This window comes from Chiloscyllium plagiosum, chromosome 33 (assembly GCF_004010195.1).
Source record: "Chiloscyllium plagiosum isolate BGI_BamShark_2017 chromosome 33, ASM401019v2, whole genome shotgun sequence".
Lineage (NCBI taxonomy): Eukaryota > Metazoa > Chordata > Chondrichthyes > Orectolobiformes > Hemiscylliidae > Chiloscyllium > Chiloscyllium plagiosum.
In genome coordinates this window covers 3,676,323-3,697,968 of record NC_057742.1, presented here as the reverse complement: position 1 = coordinate 3,697,968, position 21,646 = coordinate 3,676,323, and the positions used below count along the sequence as shown (strand labels likewise).

At 39.9% G+C, this 21,646-nt stretch overlaps 1 protein-coding gene across 1 annotated transcript in view; it reads right to left on the bottom strand.

Moving 5' to 3' along the window:
* Positions 1-12,747: 12,747 nt before the first annotated feature.
* LOC122539753 (calcium-binding and coiled-coil domain-containing protein 2-like) overlaps positions 12,748-21,646 on the bottom strand; it is a 59,743-nt gene continuing 50,844 nt past the window's right edge. Inside the window, exons 14-16 of the mRNA XM_043674789.1 lie at positions 16,653-16,711; positions 14,267-14,307; positions 12,748-14,127 (exon numbers count right to left, since the gene is read on the bottom strand). Of these exons, the coding sequence (XP_043530724.1) occupies positions 13,953-14,127; positions 14,267-14,307; positions 16,653-16,711 (275 nt within the window). The 3' untranslated portion in view covers positions 12,748-13,952. The remainder of the gene's footprint in view (positions 14,128-14,266; positions 14,308-16,652; positions 16,712-21,646) is intronic.

The window sequence follows — 21,646 nt, the reverse complement described above, 5'->3', positions numbered from 1 at the left end:
CTGTTGGAGGGTCAGTGCTGAGGGAGCGCTGCCCTGTCAGAGGGTTAGTACTGAGGGAGTGCTGCACTGTTGCAGAGCCATTACTGAAGGAATGCCGCACTGTTGGTGGGTCAGTACTGAGGGAATGCCGCACTGTCGGAGGGTCAGTGCTGAGGAAGCGCCACACTGTCGGGAGGGTGAGTGCTGAGGGAGTGCTGCAGTCTTAAGACCCCACCTACCTTCTCAGGGGGATTTAATGATCCCATAGCTCTAGTTTGAAGAAGCGTAAGCAAGTTCTTCCTCAGGTCCTGCTATTTATCCCTCAATTGAACTCAGACAAAAAGAAATGCATTCATTATCACATTGTTATTTCAGCAAAATTGATGTGTGCATCCAACTTTAATTACTTATTTGGCTGTAAAATACTTTGAGATGTCCAGAGTTTAAGAAAGATGTTACAGAATTGCAATTCTGACTTTCTTTCAAGTGGTAACATATTTTACATTACTCTAACCCATGAATAACTTTCTCTGGAGAAAAGAGGGAAAATTGCAAGAATAATGTGGGCAATCTGTTGCAGTATGTCCTTCTGCTGGATCTATTGAGCAAATTTCAAAGCGATTCAAGATCCAAACCTTCACAGTTTCAATAGTTGGAAATCCTTAGAGATAAAAGTGTGTAATAAAGTCCTCCTGCTTCCAGCACAAAGCCCTTTCCAGATTTATGGCGTCAATTTTCCAGACCCTTAAAGATGCCATCATTTTCTAAAATTGAACTTGTAGATAAATCCTATCCAGCTTTGGACAATATTCCCTTAATCACTCCACCTTTCATAAATAATTCTTTGGCTTTGAACATTAAGATATTAAAACTTTAAATCCCAATTTATTAAATTAGCTCATGCAGAGTATTGATTTATTAATCTGGTCTCTTTGAATTCAAGCTTTGTACCTCTTAGTTTACATCATCTCCAACATTTCTTTGGCTAAGTCACAGATTTATTAAAAATTTGCTTGGGACATTCTCACTCCTCATTAACCCCTTTAATGAAATTAAAACATTTGCATTTATACAGCTTTTTGTCTCAGCTCTTTGAAATGTCCCAAAACACTATACCCATAGAGGTACTTTGAGATGTTGCAACTCTTTATATGTCAACAAGTACACAGCTGTTTAAAGAGAAAACCTTGCAAATAGCATTGAGATAAACGAGCAGTGCAGAAATGTTTTGGTTAGAATATTGGGCCATGGTATCAAGGTAAGAGGATGGCCATTTAGCACTAAGATTAGGAGAAATTTGCTCACTTAGATTGTTGTGGAACTCTGTAATTCCTGACCTCAGGAGGCTCTGCATGCTAAGTTATTGAAGATAATTAATATTGAGTGTGTTAGATTTGGAGGAATTTTAAGGGACAAAGGGGTATGGAGATGACTACAAAGTTGTGTTGAGATGGAAGATCAACAATGATCATACTGAATGGCTTGAGGGCTGAATGGCCCTTTCCTGCTTCTATTTTTATGACCAATTTATCTGTTCTTGGCTTGGGAAGAAATGTTGAGCAGGGTGCTGAGACCTTCCTGGTGTTGTGCTTTGAATATAGCTACGCGTAGACAGTGAGGCCCCAATTTAACATCTGATTCAAGGAATAGCATCTTTACAAAGGTAGCAATTTTGGAATGAATTCTCTGGGTGCAGATATCCCTGGTATTTATTGCACAATGCTGTTTGCCTTTGAGAAGCTTCTGAAAGGCTCCTTTTCTCCAACATCACAATCCATTTGCAGCTTGGTTAGGAACTCAGGCCCAGCTGCAGGTGTTGCTGATGGTGAAGTAAGAGAGTATTTCCTCATTCTGTTGTTGGTAATGTACTATCATGATTTAAATAGCCAGACAGAAAATCAACCAAACTCAGTGGAAATGGAAAGTGATTTTAAACTATTTACCCAGTTTGTGTTCATCCAAATGATCATCCAAAAATCATGACTGAATGCTTTAATCAGGTGTAGAGCTACATTTTAACAGCCTATTTCAGGTGAAATATCTTAAAGAAATAATCCTCTTGGCCTTGTGAGCCCTATCTCCACCTCGAGTTGTGAACACTGGGTGAGTCAAGTAATGGCCATTCTACCAGGCCCAACATGAGAGGATCATAGGGATTTGGACCATGGCAATCTGACTCAAACAGCTTTATTTCTCACTTACTGTGTTTTAGTGGGGCTCAACAGTTTAACATGGGCTTTGATCATGAAGCTGCTAAATCCCATTATTGGATAAATCCATAATTAGAACTTTAAACCATGATATGTACAGATTAATCCTTTACAGATTCTATAACGTGACCATCCATTTAAAAAGATCCTTCACACAATTCTAAACAATCGTGAAAACAGAAAGATTGTGAATACTCCTGGGGGAAATGGAAACTTTGCTGACACTAGGCAGGAACCCATATGTGCAATCTTCTCAGCTCATTATATTCAGAATGGTTGCCTGAATCACTTAAAACACTTCAGCAAACTCTGCAGTTTCTGAATTAGTTTAATAGATTCACACTTCAGTAGCACAGAGATGAAAATTTGCAAGGGTGTTTTTAAGCATGCATTTTGTGCAAAATAGATTTCTTCACTTTATAGTGTCCAACAGCTAGCCCTGATTGTGTGAAGGTAAGCTCATGGGTTTAAGTTTATCGGTTTAAAACCAACCCCCCACCCCCACACACACCTTCAGCACTTGAGCATACCATCGAGCAAAACATGTTTGTATTTGGTGAACATTTTAAGAGATGATAAATCCAGGCCCATCTACCTATTCAGGTCACGGAAAGATTAAAGATCGAGCTCAAGAATATTTCAGAAGTAGTTTGATAGGGTAGATACTGAGAAGTTGCTTCCAGTAGTGGTGAAACCAAAACTAGCATCAATTATAAGGTATTACTAATTACTAATAAACACACTGGGAATTTCTTTATTCAGGCTGTTGTTGGCATGTTGAAGTTGTGACCACAAGCAACAGGTGAGGCAAATGTCATGGATACATTTAAGAGGAAGGTGGCTAAGGACAAGAGAACAACAGGAGGATGTGTTGATTTGGGTGAAATGAATAGGTTTTTGTGAAATTAAAAACACTGGCTTGGGTGGGAATGGCTTAACTGCTTCTGTACCATATGTTCTACTTCATTAATACAGAAAGTCCAATGACAATACTTAAAGATGTGCCATGATGTTAGGCTATCCCTCAACCCGAACTATCCATGATCTGATTTGCTGCTTTGGGATTTTGCTGAGCACAGATTAGCTGCAGTGTTTGGCATGCCCAGAGGATGTGTAAGGTACCACGTAAATGCAAGTTTTTGCTCCTTCTGCATCCTAAGTCCTTTTCACTTGTCCAGTTTTCATCCTGCAATATTTCCTGTGTGCGTACTCTTGCTTATATAATTCATCAGCCAACAGTCTCCAGTACTGCTCATCGACTACTAACCAATTTCAGTGTGTAAACTTCTCACCAGTACATGGGCTATTTGTCACATAAGTCTGTAATCTGTCCCGGTCCACTAACCTCCAACAAATCCATGCATCTCTGAACATTCCTGATTTTAATCACTCCACCAGTGGGGGCTTAGGCTCTAAACTCTGGAATTACTTCACTAAACCTCTCTGCCTCTTAAAGAGGCACCTCAAAATCAGCTGTCTTCACCAAAATGGAGCACACAGTGTAGGGGAAACCAGTGAGCTATTCATTGTCCTCAGTATTCATTCCATTCCCAGCAAATAAATTAACTGATCAATGTGGCGATTAGTGTGTCTGGGATCCCTCTGTGTTTGCTGATGTAATGACAGTGAGTACACTTCAAAGCAATTCATTGTTTATGAAGCACTTTCCGTGAGCGATGTTCTTTGAACATACAGTTTGATGTTTTGCACAGTTACCTGCTTTTAAAAAGAAACTGATTTCATTATGGGGTCACTGGAACCTTCAGGTGCTGCTGAATGAATCTTATGTTAAAAATGGCTGCATTTAAAGACAAGGGGATTTACTCCCTTAAAAGGGAAGTGAATCCCCCTATATATTTTCTAATTAAGAGGACTCCTGTGCCTTAAGTGAGGGACAGTCCCAGTGGTGCATCATCCCGACAATAATGGCGAGATAGCCAGACATGATAGGAATTAATGATCCATAGTGTTGTCTGAAGCCTGGAGTGAAAGAAAAAGACTGCAGCTAATGGATAGATGGAGAGTCAAGGTTCTATCCACTTGTTTACCAAGGGATGGGTTATAGCCTGGGCCTCAGCTTTTAGCAAAACTCCAGGCTCTAAATGTCAGGCAGAGAAGAAGCCTTTCACTGTGGATCTACTTACGCAGATATACAAGACAGTTAACCCTTGAAGTATCTGACCTTGAGATTTGTTACATATTCTAAGCAGCGCAATATTGCCTGGAAATATTACTGGAAGAAAAAGTCTTTAGAATTCCAGCAACAAGGAGAATTTTGAAAACTTTGGTGTTGTATTAAAAAAACAGCTGGTACATGATACAGAGAAAAGTGTGGATTTTACTTTTTCTGTAGGCTTCACGTTTTGCCTGGCCAACAGCCTCCTGAATACCACTGCAAATGGGAGGGGACTTTAGCAAGCACATCTGTTTGTGGCTTAGTGGGTAGCACGCTCCGAGTGAAAAAGGTCAATGGCTTCAAGTTCCACTGCAACACGGCAGCATGAAAACCAGTTTGATAATCCCAGTGCAGTACTGAGGGAGTGCTGCACTGTCCCAGGTGCTGTGAGCTAAATTGAGGCCACATCAATCCTCGCAGGTAGAAAAAGATCTAACACATTCAAAGATAATCAGTGATGGTGTCCTGGCCAATATTTACCATTCAGCCAAAAATCACTAAAAATGATTACATGGTGATTATCACATTGTTGTTTGCAGGAGCTCACTGTGCCAAAATTAGCTGTTATATTTTCTACATCATTACACTTCAAATCCTATAATTGGTGATGATGCACTGATGATGGCCTCAATTTGTAAGAGGTGCACTGGAAGCTTAGATTTTTTTTAAATTTACAAATAAATATTGAGATTGAGGAAATTATGAATCAGCATTTTTCTCAAACCGTTTCTTTGTCTGTTCACTGTTTAGAGGTTCATCCACCTGAGGGGACGTTTGGGTTTAAAATGTTCAGAACAGATGACAGGAGACTTCAAAAGCAAGCATGGCTTTTGTTTAAAAGATCCTTCAAGATTAATGATTCCTCAAAGAGCATCAAATGCAAAAAGACACAAAGTGTCCATTCAATAAATCCTTCCTTTACAGTCCAGCCACTTGACAGTAATCTTGATAGAATCAAGGGCTCTTTACCAAATGTTGAAACACTAGAACACTATCTTGGATAAAGTACACTGGGAACAGTGGTGAAATCTGATGACCTGTCTGTCCAGGATGAGCATACAGATATAAGAAGGAGCACCAAATTTGTGAAATAGTCAAAAATAAAATCTGCCTCACCCCACAGAGCAAATTTTGGGTGACAAATCTGCAGATTATTCTACACTGAGGAGGAATGATAACATTTGACTGAGTATAGGAGTCCTTGAACAGTGCACACAAACCATATTTTCTCAGTCAAAAGAATGGTTGGAAGTGAGGAGGCAGAAAAGGGTTATGAAAACTTCGGGAGACAGGAGGAGAGAGAGACACACACACACACACAGACAGAAAGGGAGAGAGAGAGAGAATGTGCAGCATTAAGAGAGGATGAGAGAGGATGAGTTAAAAAAACAGAATATAGCAGAAGTTGAAACAGAAATTGAAAATTAACAACAGCATTGGAGAGAAAGAAGAAATTAGTGAGAGTTTGTATTTATATAGCAACCTTCACAACCTCAGGACATTCTAAAGTTCAGCTACTCTTTATAATATGTGAAAACAGGCAATTTGCACATAGCAAGCTCCTAAAAAACATGATGACAACCCAATAATCTGGCTCTGACTTTGACTGAGAGATGGTTATTGACAAAGGACATTTTTTGAAATACTATCATGAAATCATTGACATTCATTAGAAAAAAAGCATAAAAGACTTTGGTTTCATGCCCCATCTAGGAGATGGCACCTTTAGACAGTGTAATAATCTTAGTACCGCACTGTGTGTACTGAACTAGATTTCCTGATCAAGTCTTCCAAGGAACTAGGAAAATAGTTGGAGATAAATTACTGACATGACAGCTCGCAGAACGACCACTGACTCTGTGTCTGTGCAGGCTGAACCCAATGCCACATTCCAGCTCTTAGTCTCCAGCCCTCTTACTTACAGCATTTCAAGTGCATCTCAGTTTTTTTTTGCCATGTAATAAAGATCGGTTTTCAAGCAGTTACAGACCCCTACTGTTTCTGAACTCCCACCAAAACCACCTCCTGGTTACACTAAAACTTTGCCCATTGCTTATTAATCTCTCCACTAAAGGAAATCAGTCCGTCCTATCCACTCCATCTTGGTCACTCATAATTTTATAAAGTGTCAAATATTCTGCAACTTCTTCTATTTCAAAGAGACAGCTCTCTCCAATCTCTCCTCATACAGCAAAACTGGGAGGTGCGGGGAAGAGAATTGGTGGCAACAGGGTAACTTCACCAGCCTGGTAATCCAGCAGCCCTGCCTAAGCCCTGTGGTGTGGGTTCAAAGCCCAGCATAGTAGGTAGTGGAAGAAAAATTCAAATGAATAAGAAGCTGGAATTGAAAGCTAGTCTCAGTAATACTGAGAACAAATTTATTATCAATTGTCATAAAAATCCATCTAGCTCACCAGTGTCCTTTAGGGAAGGAAATCTACCATCCTCACCCAGACTGGCTTATATGTAACTCCAGACCCACAAGTGTGGGGTCAACTCTTGACAACCCTCTGAAATGACCTAGCAAGACCTTTCCAGCATCACACTCATCCCAAAAAGTTTTTTTTAAAAAAAACTGAAGCTCCCCAGCCCTAGAAACATCCTGAGAAATCTTATCTGTTCTCTTGCTTGTGTGATCAGTTCAACAGTAAGAGGATAAATGGTGAGAGAGAAAATAATAGCAGAGACGAAGAGGAATGGAGAAAGGAAAGAAAAGATGCATAAATTCATTAAGACATTACATTTTCTCTATTCCAATCCAGGGAGCGTGTTGAATGTTTGGGTTATAAGGATAAGTTGGCATTTCCCATTCGATTATCTTAAGCTGGGTGGGTAATAATTCTCAAAAATGGTGATAACAGTGTCTGTACTTCAGTCTTGTATTAATGCCCCATTAACAAACCTGTGACAATGTGCAGGCACAGGCATTCAGCAGGAATAATGCTCAGCTCACAGGTAAACTTGGGAAAATTCTTTAGACTCCACTTCCCAAATTTGGAATTACAAATTCCCACTTAAAACAAGCACTTCTATGAATTTCTTTCTCTCAGTGTGTGTTATACAGAGTAGTCACGCTAAAACATAAAGCATTTCTATAAACAGCTGTCACAGCCAGCTGTCTTTAACACTCCACAGGCCCCCCAAAGAATGGCCAGGTTAATTCACACACAAAAAGTTGAGGTTTTTAAAAACTTTTTTCTACAGCTTGACAAAAGATTGAGTTTATTGCCTCCTCTTTTCCCTGCAATCCAATTAAAAACTGTGACAGAAAGCTGTCTGGTTCTTATCTGAGGCAGTGGCATCTGCAGATGCACTTAAAGGCCCACCTTTTTACTGGAAGGGATTTAGCCAGAATTTCCAGGCTGTGTTTGAAGTTAGTCTACTTGCATTGCACTGGAAGCTGGGAGAGAAAAAAAACATGAACGCTTAGTGCAACCTTTTCACTTGACAATGAAGCATACAATAAAATAATTAAAAAGGACATATTTGCTACCTGTTGCAAGCAAAACTCATAATTATCCACTCTTGTTCCTTTCTGTCCTTTTTATAACATTAACCAAAGCTGTGCAGTCGAAAATTATATCATTTTCATCTCTACTGAAGTTTTGTTGTGATTAAATTGGCAAATTAGAGGAGCAGGAAAATACCATGAAAAATGCAAATAGACAAAGCGGGATTTGAATACAGCATGATATGTTTAGAGATTTGTACACAGACTATGAAACATATAGTTCAGCTGCCTTTCAGATGACACTTTTAAGAAAGTCCCATCTTCCCTCAGGCACTTTAGAAAAAAAATCCCACTGCACTATACTGAAGAGCTAAACACGCAACCAATACTTAAAGATGAGTTTGTGGAATTCTCCTGTACCGAAATTAGGCATTGAATACTCCTTTGTGGCAGAAAACACACGTTCCAAAAAAATACCTCTGCAGCAGTGAACTACTTTGGGATGTCCTGAGATCATGAAAGGCATTTACAAGTGCAAGTCTTTTTCTCTGGTAGGTTGCATTGCATTGCATTGAATACAGATTATATCGCACTGCAGAATAGATATGGAGCACTGTACACAAATGGGGAAATTGCAAATGGAGTATGCAGGGTGTCCCCACTAGACAAATGTATGTGTTATGAAAGCCTGTACTTATGAACTTGATGTCATACAGAGTTTAAATTTAAAGATCCAACATGTGCATATGCATGTAATGATGACTTTGCATAAATGCAGTGAACAAAACCTGGTTTCCGTGGAGTTAATGATGTGAATGTTACTTCCTTTCTTTACCTGAGACAGCAACACCTATGTTATTCTTCACAGCAGAAAAAAGCAGAGAATGTATTGAAAGACCTTACAGATATATTCCAGCTTACTAAGTAATACCTTCACAGGCACATCAGTGTCTGGGATCACCTCAAACTACCAGGTTATAAAACAACAGTACACCTCCATTAGTGTGTCATACTTTAAGTGATCAGAGTTAAGATGGAGTCTGCAATCTTTACATCCTCAGGTCACATGCTATGATAGTGATATCATGTGCATACCTCTTAAAGGTACATGGACACACTAACGGAGCCATAACCCATAGGAAGATCAGATATGATGTAACTAGTGCTATAATAATATATTAGCTTCTGTGTTCAGCTGTGGAAAAATAGGTGTAAAATATGTGGTGAATGTAGATGTGCAACGGCACTAGTAGTGGCTAAATTGGAAAAGTTTTCACCTTAGAATCTGTAGACTGTGCACTTAAATCCCAGTCCCGAGGCTCATGAACATCGACTACCAGTACTGAGGGAGTATGACATAGTGAGAAGTGACAGCTCGAGCCAAGCTGGTTTGTTGCCCTCCCAGGCTCAGCATGTCACTGTAATGTTTGAAGAGGAGGAGGGAGGTTCTTCCTGGTGATCGGACTAGTATTTATCACTGAACCAGCATTGCTGGTTGTTCATCACATTGCTGTTTATGATTCCTGGGTGCAAACTGATTATGTATTGAACATTGCAATATTGACTAACATTTCAAAAAAGCAATTGGTTGGTAAATGGTTTGGGATGCATTGACAATGTGAAAGATGCTAAGATTTTTTCCAAAATGCATTATAAAACAGACTGATTAACATCACAAGAACATGGTATGTCTGTAGCTCAACAGGTTGGTCAATACTTCATGTGGCAATGTGGAAATTAGAGATAACTTTCACATTTAGTACTCAGTTTGTGCAAGATTAGCAGATTTCTTCTGGAGGACTCTACTGTGGAAAGGTGATGGCAGTGGAGTCTATAATTGGGCTGGCTTCTCAGCTCAGTAGGGTCAAGTAAAGACTGCATTCTGGTTTGGACTATAATCCAACAACTTGTGACTGAGACTGGGTAATGAGCAAGGATACAGTTGAAAGTGATTGTGAAACCTCTTGTTACCAAAATGACTTGAAATTCACTATCTTCACTTACAAGAAAAGAATAAGCATATGGATAAAATGAAACAGCCATCATGTATTCCACTCACTCATGAACTCTTTAATCTGTGAGTCTGAACTCAGTATGGCCATTTGTCCATGGGAGACATCCTGGGTGCTGCTGCCCTACCTTGGATTTTTTAAAAATTCATTCACGGGAGTCACTGGATGGCCAGCATCTATTGTCTGTTGCCTTTGAACGGAGTGGCTTGCTAGACCATTTCAGAGGGCAGTTGAGAGTCAACCACAATGCTGTGTGTCGGGAGTCATATGTAGGCCAGACTAGGTGGGGATAGCAGATTTCCTTCCATGAAGGACATTAGTGAACCAGATGGAATTTTCCAACAGTAGCTTCACAGTCATTAGTAGATTTGGAATTCCAGATTATTATTGAATTCAAACTCAACCATCTACCATGGCAGAATTTGAACCTGGGTCCACAGAACATTAGGAGAAAGTGAGGTCTGCAGATGCTGGAGATCAGAGATGGAAATGTGTTGCTGGAAAAGCGCAGCAGGTCAGGCAGCATCTAGGGAACAGGAGAATCGACGTTTCGGGCATTAGCCCTTCTTCAGGAAGGGCTAATTCATTCCTGAAGAAGGGCTAATGCCCGAAACGTCGATTCTCCTGTTCCCTAGATGCTGCCTGACCTGCTGCGCTTTTCCAGCAACACATTTCCATCTCCACAGAACATTACCCAAGTTTCTGAATTAATAGTCCAGCGATAATACCACGAGGCTATCATCTCCCCCCAATGTGAAGCAATCAATTGTGATGATGGTCTGACTAGCTCAGTAGTGCACTGGCATGTCAATCCAGATGAGGCTTTCAAGCCCTGTTATGAAGGGCTTAAAGCCACAACTGTCTCGCCTCGAGGTGAGGATATTCCATATGTGTTGTGCCTGTGCATTCAGGGGCCTCCTGTCAGGAAGAATTTACTGACTTTTCAAAGGGTTGGAGGCACAAGGTCACCAGAATGTTATCGAGACTAGAAGGTTGAATTGTCAGAACAGTTTGCTTAGTTGAGCATTGTACTTCTTGGAGGAGAGAAGATTAAAAGGATATTCTGAAGGTATAAAGGGCTTTTAAGATCATGTAATATGATGGAGAAACTATTTATGGTTGGTGGGGAGATCAGAACATTAAAAGTTAGAGCCAGGCTGTTTCAGACTGATGTCAGGAAGTACAACTGCACAACAGGGGACAAGCAAATATCTGCCAACCCAAGCAGAAAGCTGCTGAAGCTGAGCATTATATCAACTTTTCAAAGAGGAGGAGGGGTGGTGGAGATTTTCATTAGACAATGGTGTTGGGGATACAAACTAAAAAGTGGTAAAATACTACACGATTCAACCCAGAAGGAAAAACCAGTAAAACCTGTTGATAACATTGACTGGTCCAACTGGTTTTGTATACCACATAACAGTGCTCCAGTATTTTTGTTTTTCTAGTTTTTTTTCAGTCTGGGAAATGACGTGGCAGGCTCAAAGGGCTTCATGATTGCCTCTTGTTCATATGTTCCTAAAAGCAGTTATCATCACAGGAAAACAATTTAGGGGAAAGCCTGTCTCACCAATTATAGGACAAATAGTTAAACATTATGAATGGAAATATTGCTGGGGCCAATCACCTGAAGCTGTTGCTTTGAATGACTGATCAGAGAAGGCATGGCCCAACCGATGTAATTACAACCTCTTTGATGCAACCCTATGTGGAGGAGGGCTGAACCCTGTGGACAGATCTCTATGATGTTACAGCAGAGGGAGCTCTGCACTCAGCCAGGCTTCAAGGAACAGCTCAACACATTAAAGGATCCTGGACAGTTCACAAGAAGAACCAAAAGCAAAATGTACTGCTTGTTCCATTTAAAAATAAAATTCCAATCCATTCCCATGTATAGTGTAGCCACTTTCCTATAACTCAGTTATAGATAGATCTCATTAAAATTTCAATTTTTTCAATTTCTGTCACTGAATCATCAAAAACTTTTCTGTTAAGAGACATCAATGATTAATATCAACAGCCCACAGTCCAGCTGTTTTGATAATTAAGAAGAAATATGCTTGAAAATGGAGGCATTTGATAATGAAGGAACCTCTGAACCAGACTGTCTTTAAAGTTAAATTGAAATTTCAGTCACAATTTTGAAATTAGCTCAATCCTGAGGGACATTATATCAGTTCTCACATCAAGAGAAGTTAATAATTCTTCTGAGTTATCTGCTACCAGACTGCAAAAAATGATGTCAAGGGGGACTCAGCAGATCTCTTTCAAATCATTTTGTTTTGTTGAATGACTTAGGACAATATTCAAGTTTAAAAACAAACATATTCTTGGTAAAATTAATTGTCATTTTCCAAAACAGACATCATTTTCTATGTGTGATCTGTGCTGAGTGAATGTCAACCTCCAGGTGGCAACTGTACACCTGAAGGGCTCCTACTTGAAATGTCGATTTTCCTGCTCCTTGGATGCTGCCTGACCTGCTGTGCTTTTCCAGCACCACTCTAATCTTGATTCTAATCTCCAGCATCTGCAGTCCTCACTTTTGCCACTGTACAGCTACAACTGGGTCCAAAGATCCCTGGGCTGTGAGATGGGGGTGGACCATAACAGGGTCCTTGCTGAGATGTATTAATCTGTGGATCTGAAGGCAGAATCAGACTTGACTGTGGGAATGGAAATGGAGGAGAAAACATCAACATTCCTAAAAGACCCCAATGTAGAATGGCACAAGAGCTGCCAGTGAGTAAGGACAGATCTGAGAGTAGAATGGAGAGGGAAATAATAACTAATTTTAAACAGATCCTTTACACAACTACTCAGCTTGATGTTAGGGAAAGTTTTGATCTAAAGTAGCTCTATGAACAATCAGGATTCACAAAATTAGGCTCATTGTTGAGAAAGAAAAGAACAATCCAATGTCATAATGTGAGCATCTTTAATGTGTAGCAATACAATTCCATCTTTCAATAATTGAAAATACAACATATGTGTTGTACACTCAAATTAAATTTGTAACAGGCACATTTTAATTCCAACTTTCAAACCAAGTATCCATCATTCTCACAATCATTAGGAATAAACTTGTATAGAATGTACGCTACATTTGATATTCTACAAGTATGATGGAAATTCCATAAAGCTTTTAAATAAAACACCAGGAAGAAAGGCCTCTTTGTAGCAACTCCATAAATCTCAAGTTAACCAACTTGATAATTATTTCCGACAATGCACAATTCCAATTTAAATCACATGAAATTCAGAACTATTTTATTTCCTGGAAATGTAATCCATCCAAACGAGGATGGACATGTCAAAAATTATCGAGATATCAACAGACCTCCTCGTATTTTTAAACCATACTTGGATACCAGATTACTTACTGAGGAGGGTATTGCTATGCACATACTATATCATGTTCTGCTAATAAGAGAGATTTGTGTGTGATGTTCGGTTTGCAGACTGGCAGCATTTGAGGTGAATTGTGTAGCTATAACTTTGAAGCATAACTCTAGAGATTTATTTATGTATGAAATATATATGCAAAGCAAGTTGTGGAATAGTATGGTTTAGGACAGGATTTTTCCACAACGTACTAATTAGTGTCAAGTTTTATGGTTGTTAGATCAGAGACTTTGCAGATTTGTAAATGGTTGCTAGTTTCAGACTTTGGTTCAAAAACACCCAGTACTTATCATTTTAAAAACAAAATTTGCATCTAGCCATATGTATGTAATTTTTGCAACTGGACCTAAAGAATAAGTGTGTTCTAAGATCTGCAATTAGCTCAAGTGAAAAAGCCTTTCAAAAGGTCACTGTTGGATACCAGTCCATCTTTGGACTGAATCCCAATGCAATCAGTAAGTCACACGTACTCAGGCACTCACTCATGAGGAAAATCACACACACTATTCTCAAGTCACTTGCAGGGCTCATGCAAGAGTAATATTGATAGGATGAGGCAACAAGCTCCCTGTTCATCCCTTCGACTGTGTCATATTTGGGTGAACAGTAATAAGATTTTAATTAATAAAATAAGAGCCAAAATTAAAAAATAAAATTCAGACTGAAAAATGGTACTACCTTTATAAAGCAGAACTCAAACTGGTTTTGTTACTTGCCCCTCAAAAGTCCAAAAAGTGGTCCTGAACATGAGCTTCAAAAGCCTGTTGTTGGTTATCTGCAAAGTGTTCTTGGCAAACAGGGCAACTGAACAAAAAGTGTTTCTGAACGTGTTGCTCGAAGTCAAAATCCTCCATGTGGAGCGGGAATAGAACTTCACATACTGGACACTTTTGGCTGTAAAATTTCACATTGTTTAAATGTAAGAATGGGATTTCATGAACAGACAAAACACAATTACATTTAACTTCATTTAATGTCAGGTAATGTAACTTTCTTTTAAAAAAAGATAAACATCACAACAATGTGCCCTTACCAGTCAGCAGGAATAGAGTCTTCCCTGATCGGAGTGTCCTCCTGTGTATAGAAATGAACAGTTAGTCCACTCCACAAGTAGGCCTTGTAATACGAGTTCCCTCAGCACAAATCGCCATTGATAGTACCTATGCTCAGACTGACACTGTGCTCCAGGATTTGATCTTGGGTTGATCCAAATTTTGAAAATTTGAATACACCAGGAGGAGTCCTTCTCTCTCTCTGCACCCTATCTCAAAATATTGCATGTCCAAAATACTTTGTTCAATGAGAAAGAAAAAAGCATCACTGAAACAATTTCTAAGATTGTGCTGTCAAATTAAAGTGATTTGTTTATCCTCTTAAAGAATTACTAAACTGCAATGGCTATGCACAAATCATGCAACTACTGAACCACTATTACACAGGAGGGGTGCAAATACAAACCTGGTACTTGTTTGCAGATTTTAAAAAAGAAATGGTGGGAATGAACCAAGGACCCTGCTCCTGACTGCCAATGATCTAAGGCAAGGCAGAGCCAGGATTGGCAGCAATAGTCCTCCATGGTCACTAAAACAGCCATTGTAATTCGTATAGACTTGCATATTCAGAGTGGATTAGTGGTGCTGGAAGAGCACAGCAGTTCAGGCAGCATCCGAGGAGCAGTAAAATCGATGTTTCGGGCAAAAGCCCGTGGGCCACAGTAGCCTTGTGATTACATTATTGGCTAGCAATCCAGAGGCTTGTACTAATGAACACAACACAGAACATAGAAAAGTACAGCACAGAAACGGGCCCTTGGGCCCACAATGTTGTGCCGAACATGTCAACAAATTAAACTAATCCTTCTACTTGGCCTTGGTCCACATCTCTCCATGCCTTGCATATTCATGTGCTTACCTAAAAGTCCTTTAAATGCCCCTAATGTAACTGCCTCCACCACCACTCTTGGCGATTACCAAACAAGATACTCAGTTTTACCAAACTGATTCCAAAATCTCAAGAACTGAAGTGTTTCAAGAAGGCAATTCCCTTCCACCTCCTGAAGGACAAAGAGGGATGGAAAATGAATGTTGTCCTTACCAGTGTGCTCTATATCTTGTGAATAATGCATAAGATGTCCCTGTACATATTTCAGGACTGCTGTCATTCAGAATAACTCACCTGCTTCAGCACAGAGATGGATTTGCATTGAGATTTCTCAAGACAGATTAATTAACTATTTTGCTTCTGTCTTCACTATAGTGGAAACAAAAAAACTTTTCAGTAATAGTTGTAAATTAGGAGGTTGACAAGGAAGAGGTCCTCAATGAAACTCCAATTTTGAGGAAAATAGCTTAGTAAACTGATGGAGCTGTGAGGTGACAAGTCTGCTGGTCCTGACAGACATCATCCTAGAGTCTTAAGAGAGGTTGTTATGAGTACATGCGTCAGTATTCATTTTCCAAAACTCCCGAAAGGATGTATTGAACTTAAAGTAGAAAACGTTCAAAAAGGGAGAAAGTCAGAAAACAGGAAACAGGAGGCTAGTTTGCTTGATGTCTGTCAATGGGAAGATGTTACAACTGATTATTGAAGAGACTAGGGCTGCACATTTAGAAAAAGTCAAGGTAGTTGGGAGAAATCAGGATTGTTTTGTCAAAAGACACATCATGCTTAATCAATGCACTGGAGTTAACTGAAGGCGACTCACCACCACCTTCTCAAGGGCAACTAACTCGGTCAGCAAATGCTGGCCGGGTCAGCAATACACACGTCCCACGATTGAGTATTAAAAAAAGTAACATGCACTGCAGATAAAGTGAGCCTGCAGACAATTTCCAGAGATATTTGATAACGTGTCACATCAAAAACTATTGTGTAAGGTAAAAGCACATGGTGTAGGGGGGAGCAAATGGTCATGGATTGAAAATTGGCTGACTGGTAGAAAACAAAGGCTTAATATAATTGGGTCTTTGACTTGACAGAAGAAGTGACAAGCGAAGGGCCACAGGAGTCTGTACAATTTGAATCAATGATTTAGTCAAGACAAGTGAAGGTGATCAACATTCTCACACTTTCATCTTCATCTTCCAAGTTTTGCACTTGAACAGAAATTGCTGGCTGAAGCTTGGGGGAAAGTGCAGGGAATTGGATACATGAAGAACAAAGTCAAGCTTCAGTTTGTCCTCATGTATTCCTATCTGATTTGTTCCAAGTGCCTGTCTCAATTGAATTTGTACAACTGCATAGTCTAGCTGAGATTAATAGCACCTCATGCATGTCCAATAAGTTTCCACTTTGCTCAACAGTGAAAGTTTGAGAGGGATCAAATCCCATTTCACATCAAGCAGTTGCCATGAGATCAAGTGCTTCTCCAGAACAGGAAATAAGTTTTAAAGAGTTAGTTTGAAAGTGGAATGATTTACCGTGTCATCCAGGTTTTGTACAGTGTCAAGGCTTCCACCAGTCTGTGAATCATTGGCATCTGGAGCATTAGAAAATAAAGACAAATCAAAAGCAAAAAATACAGGCTAGACAAATTGGATCTTTATAATTGAGGGACTGTTGAAGGATTAACCAGTTCAGAAAGATTAGATTAGATTAGAATAGATTCCCCACAGTGTGAAAACAGGCCCTTCGGCCCAACAAGTCCACACCGACCCTCCGAAGAGCAACCCACCCAGACCCATTTCCCTCTGACTAATGCACCCAACACTACGGGCAATTTAGCAGGGCCAATTCACCTGTCCCGCACATCCCCAGACTGTGGGAGAAAGCTGAATTACAGCAATTGGTTTTTGACTAAACACAGGTGGCTGCAGTTTGGTCTTCATGTTAGTCACATGGTATGACGTACAGAAATGAAATTAAAATAACATATCAAAACACTGACCCATCAACACCAAAACATTAAATCGGAGATACTGGATACAAAAGAGCACCTCTCCAAGCTTAGTTACAGAAACATGCAGGATCCAAAGAGATCCTGGCTTCACGCTGGGCAATATGCCGAACTCTGGAGTGTAAACAGCTGATCATATGTACAGCAATGCTGAAGGAGGCTCTCCCCTCTGTGCAAATAAAATTTAAACACTTTTGCTCTATTGCATAGTTTTTGCACAATGAGGGCACATCATTCCCACATAACCTTACATTTCAAACAGCAAAACTTCAACTCTCCAAAGAGACATTGTTATGTGGCCTTTTGGGATTCACCCAACAGAGTTTCTGGACACTTGGAATTGTTCCTTCAAATTATAGGGTAACTCAGTCCCAATCTCCAATAATTATACTGGAGTTTTAAACAGAATGTCAGATGGGTTTAACTCAGTGATTTACTTGGAAACCGTCAGAACATACTCATTCATCATGATATTCAAAAAAATAGCTTTTGAATAAAGACCAAAATTTTGAAGTTAAAAATCACACAACACCAGGTTATAGTCCAACAGGTTTAATTGGAAGCACACTGTTGGACTATAACCTGGTGTTGTGTGATTTTTAACTTTGTACACCCCAGTCCAACACCCAGACCCATTTCCCTCTGACTAATGCACCCAACACTCCAAATCAAAATTTTGAAGACCTTTGAAAGAATGGTCCCAAGCAAATTACAAACTCTAGAGACACTGATAAGTGATGGTGTCGCTAATCAGATGGTGTTTCCATGGGTTGGGGATGTGTAGGGGTACATGCGTTTAAGAGGGAGTTCCACTTTGTAAAGTTGTTCCCAGTTTACAAATACAGAAGCAGGGAAGAAGGCAAAACACAAAAGGGAAGGTCCATTATTGTGTGGGTGGGCACAAAACAGCAGAGAGTAAATGACAATCAGATTAGATCAGATTACATTACAGCGTGGAAACAGGCTCTTCGGCCCAACAAGTCCACACTGACCCGCCGAAGCGCAACCTACCCATGCCCCTACATTTACCCCTTACCTAACACTACGGGCAATTTAGCATGGCCAATTCACCTGACCTGCACATCTTTGGACTGTGGGAGGAAACCGGAGCACCCGGAGAAAACCCACGCAGACACGGGGAGAACGTGCAAACTCCACACAGTCGCCTGAGGCGGGAATTGAACCCAGGTCTCAGGCGCTGTGAGGCAGCAGTGCTAACCGCTATGCCACTGTGCCGCCCACAAGATGCTGTCCCCTTTATCTGGTGGATCCCTTCTCCCATCCTTAAAGTTTTTGTTCTGTTTAGATCTGTGCCTCTGGCGTCTTACCCTCTCTAAACTGTTTAATTGAGAACTCCCATGAATATTTATTATCTCAATTTCCCTCAATCCTCTCTTAACCTATCTGAACTTGCAGCGCATTCAGTTCCAAGGAAGAGTAAAACACACTTGAAACATCAATTGTTTCTCTCTCCACAGATGCTGTCAGACCTGCTGAGTTTCTCCAACACTGTTTGTATTTCAGCAATCCATTCTCTCCGGTTCAACTCGAAAATCATCAAACCTCCCATCAGCATCTCCAAACACACCCAACAAGTGAAACAGCAATTTCCTTGCACTTTTTTAAATCTACAACACTGAAGTTGCTGCTCATGTTGCAGTCTCTTCCAATTGGAAAAACCAATCGGAGATTGACTAATTGTTTGGTGAACACCTCCATTCAATCTATAGGTGTGACCCTGAACTTCTGACTCTGTCATTTTAATTCTCCTCCCAGTACCACTCCAGCTTCACTGTCCTCAGCCTCCTACAAAGTTACAAAGAAACTCAAAGTAAGTTTGATTAAGCACATAAACAAAAACAAATTGCTGGAGGCAAAAAGCCTCAGTAGGTCTGGCAATATCTGGGGAAAGAAAGCAGAATTAATTGGACTCAAAATGTTAACTCCCCTTTTCCCCCAGCAATTTCTGTTTCTGATTTCCAGCATCTGCAATTCTTTTGTTTTTGATTACAGCCTTCCAGATTTATTGACTTCAAAAATTTCACATCATATAATCTCTGCCCTCATTGTTCTTTTGAGTGGCAGTTGTGAACGGTTCTGCTATTTCCATTCACAATTCCTCCAGTCCTATTTTTGTTTCTTTCTGTGCTCCATCACTGTTGCCTGTTTCTGGCTTTGCGCCACCATGTCTTTTGTTTTTTTTCCCTTCTCCCTCCCTTCACATTTCTTAAATCCAGTTCCATTCCAAAATGTTCCAATGCTGAAACATCAACTCTTTTTCACAGATACTACCTGACCTGATATTTTTGACAACTTTCTGGTTTTGGTTCAGAGTTCCACCATCCAAAGTGTTTAAACTTTGCCCATTATTTTATTAGCTTTTAGCGATAACGTTCTAGGTCACATAGCTTTCAAAATAAACAGGAAATCCTGTCACTTGGAAAATGGCGACTTTGGTGAAAGTAGAAACATGAAGAACACAACAGTGCAGAGACAGATATGTCAAAGTTTGGAGTCTTTATTGAAATAATCACACAGCGAGCTGTCTCCCCTCTCCTCACTGGTCACGTTTATAACAGGATGAACAGTTCCTTGTTGTCTTGCTGCCTCTGCATGCGACTCCACCATTACTCCAGCCTTTCCTTCCCCCACCCTCTATCTTGCAGGAGAGCCCCATCTCCCTAACCCTGCATGAAGGAGGAAAAGAAAAAAAAACGCACACATACATACATATCACTCATTAAATTCAAATCACTAAGATTCAAAATCAGGTACGACAGACAGATTATCTTTTTTCTGTGTTTTGGAACTTTAGCACTAGGCCATTCTGCCTCTGCTTTGTTGTTCACTGACAGCACATTTGATCTACACCTCAGCTATTTGGGTTTCTCAAAACAATGGCTTTAGTTCCACATGGTACATGAAGCCCAGGGAACTGTTCCACTAGTCTGGTTTGTTCTGTCTGAATTTCATGGGCGTGGAACTTTGCAAAGGCTGCTCTTAGTTCAGTACCCTCACTGGTTTTAAATCAAAGTCCCAAGACCTGTCAGTATGAACAAAGTGAGATTTAGTTTGGTAGAATGTGAGTGTTGCAGTACTCAACAGGACAATTTGTACAATATTAATTTAACATGAGAACCAACATTTATATTTGCACGGAAGAAGAATACTGATCGGTTGACAAGTGGACTTTGATTAGGAAAGATATTACCATAGAGAATACACCAATTAATTATGATTGACAGTTAACTGCAGGCTTCTTAATAAGGCCAACCAAGTGACTGATTTCTTGGGGCAATGCACTGACCAATTAGCAAATAGCTGTCACATATCTGTTGAGTTAAAACAGGTGTAGTGTGTACACCTGTTCTTTCTGTCTGTCAGCACAGGGCCCTGTGTGTTAATCCAAGTAGCTTCCAATACATGCAAGGGTGCCACACAAATCCCAATGAGCAATCATAAATTGGTTGTCAGCATAATTCTTCACACATTTGGGATTATGCAGCAAATGTTGTCCAATTGATGCTTCGACAGTCCTTATCAAAAGCAAGCTTGAAAAAATTGCTGAACCCACATAACAATGAGCTGCTGGGTGATAGAAACAACAGAGTCTGTCCTCATGGCTCATAGCATTCATAGACATGAAGACTGCCCAATGCACACAGTGATATGCTGTCCTGCTCCTCTTATGCACAACATCTTCTCTATGACGTGAACTGACCAAACAGTTGAGTAAGTTGGTATAACCTGCTGTGAGCAGGATTTCCACTTATAAGGTGAAGATCATGAAGGACTATATCAATAACAATGCAGTGTCCATGTGCAATTTGACATCGTTAATCTATTTATCAATGTGCATCTCAAGGAAGCTACAGACATCTGCAGTGCAGCACTGTATCCAGGCAATCCAGCCCCAACAGTGTGTGAAACAGTATCCATTGAACATATGAACTCAGGAGTTCTTGTGGTTGAGTTCAGTTTTAACAATACCACAAATGGATGATGTTGTCATGAAAGCCCCATTAGGCCCAGCCCTTGTTAGATTCCATAAAAAATGTATCTTTTATGGAATGAAAAGTAATTTATACCTTTCAGATATGTAGATGATACATGAGTTGTATTTGAATTTTCGGCCACACATAGGAATTTCCTTAAATATCTTAATGAACTGTCTTGTGTGCTGAAATTGACATTTGAAATGGAACAGTCAAATAAGTTCCCTTTCCTTGATGTTTGAGTTAAGAAATCAGCCAGGGAGATCTCTACTACTTGTCTACTGCAAACTGGTTAATAGATGATTGGCATTAATCAGAAACCTCATAAATAATGGCCAACTCTTTGTTTATCATGCAAATCGGATGCTGAAATAGTTATCAAAGCCAACCTGTGTGGTAACAGCTATCCTGATCAATTTATTTCCTTCTTGTACAAACTCCTAACACCTCCTAAACTGATTCTGAAAAGCATCTAATCTACGTCAAATTACACTGGAAGGGTAAGATATCTCAAAAGTTTGAG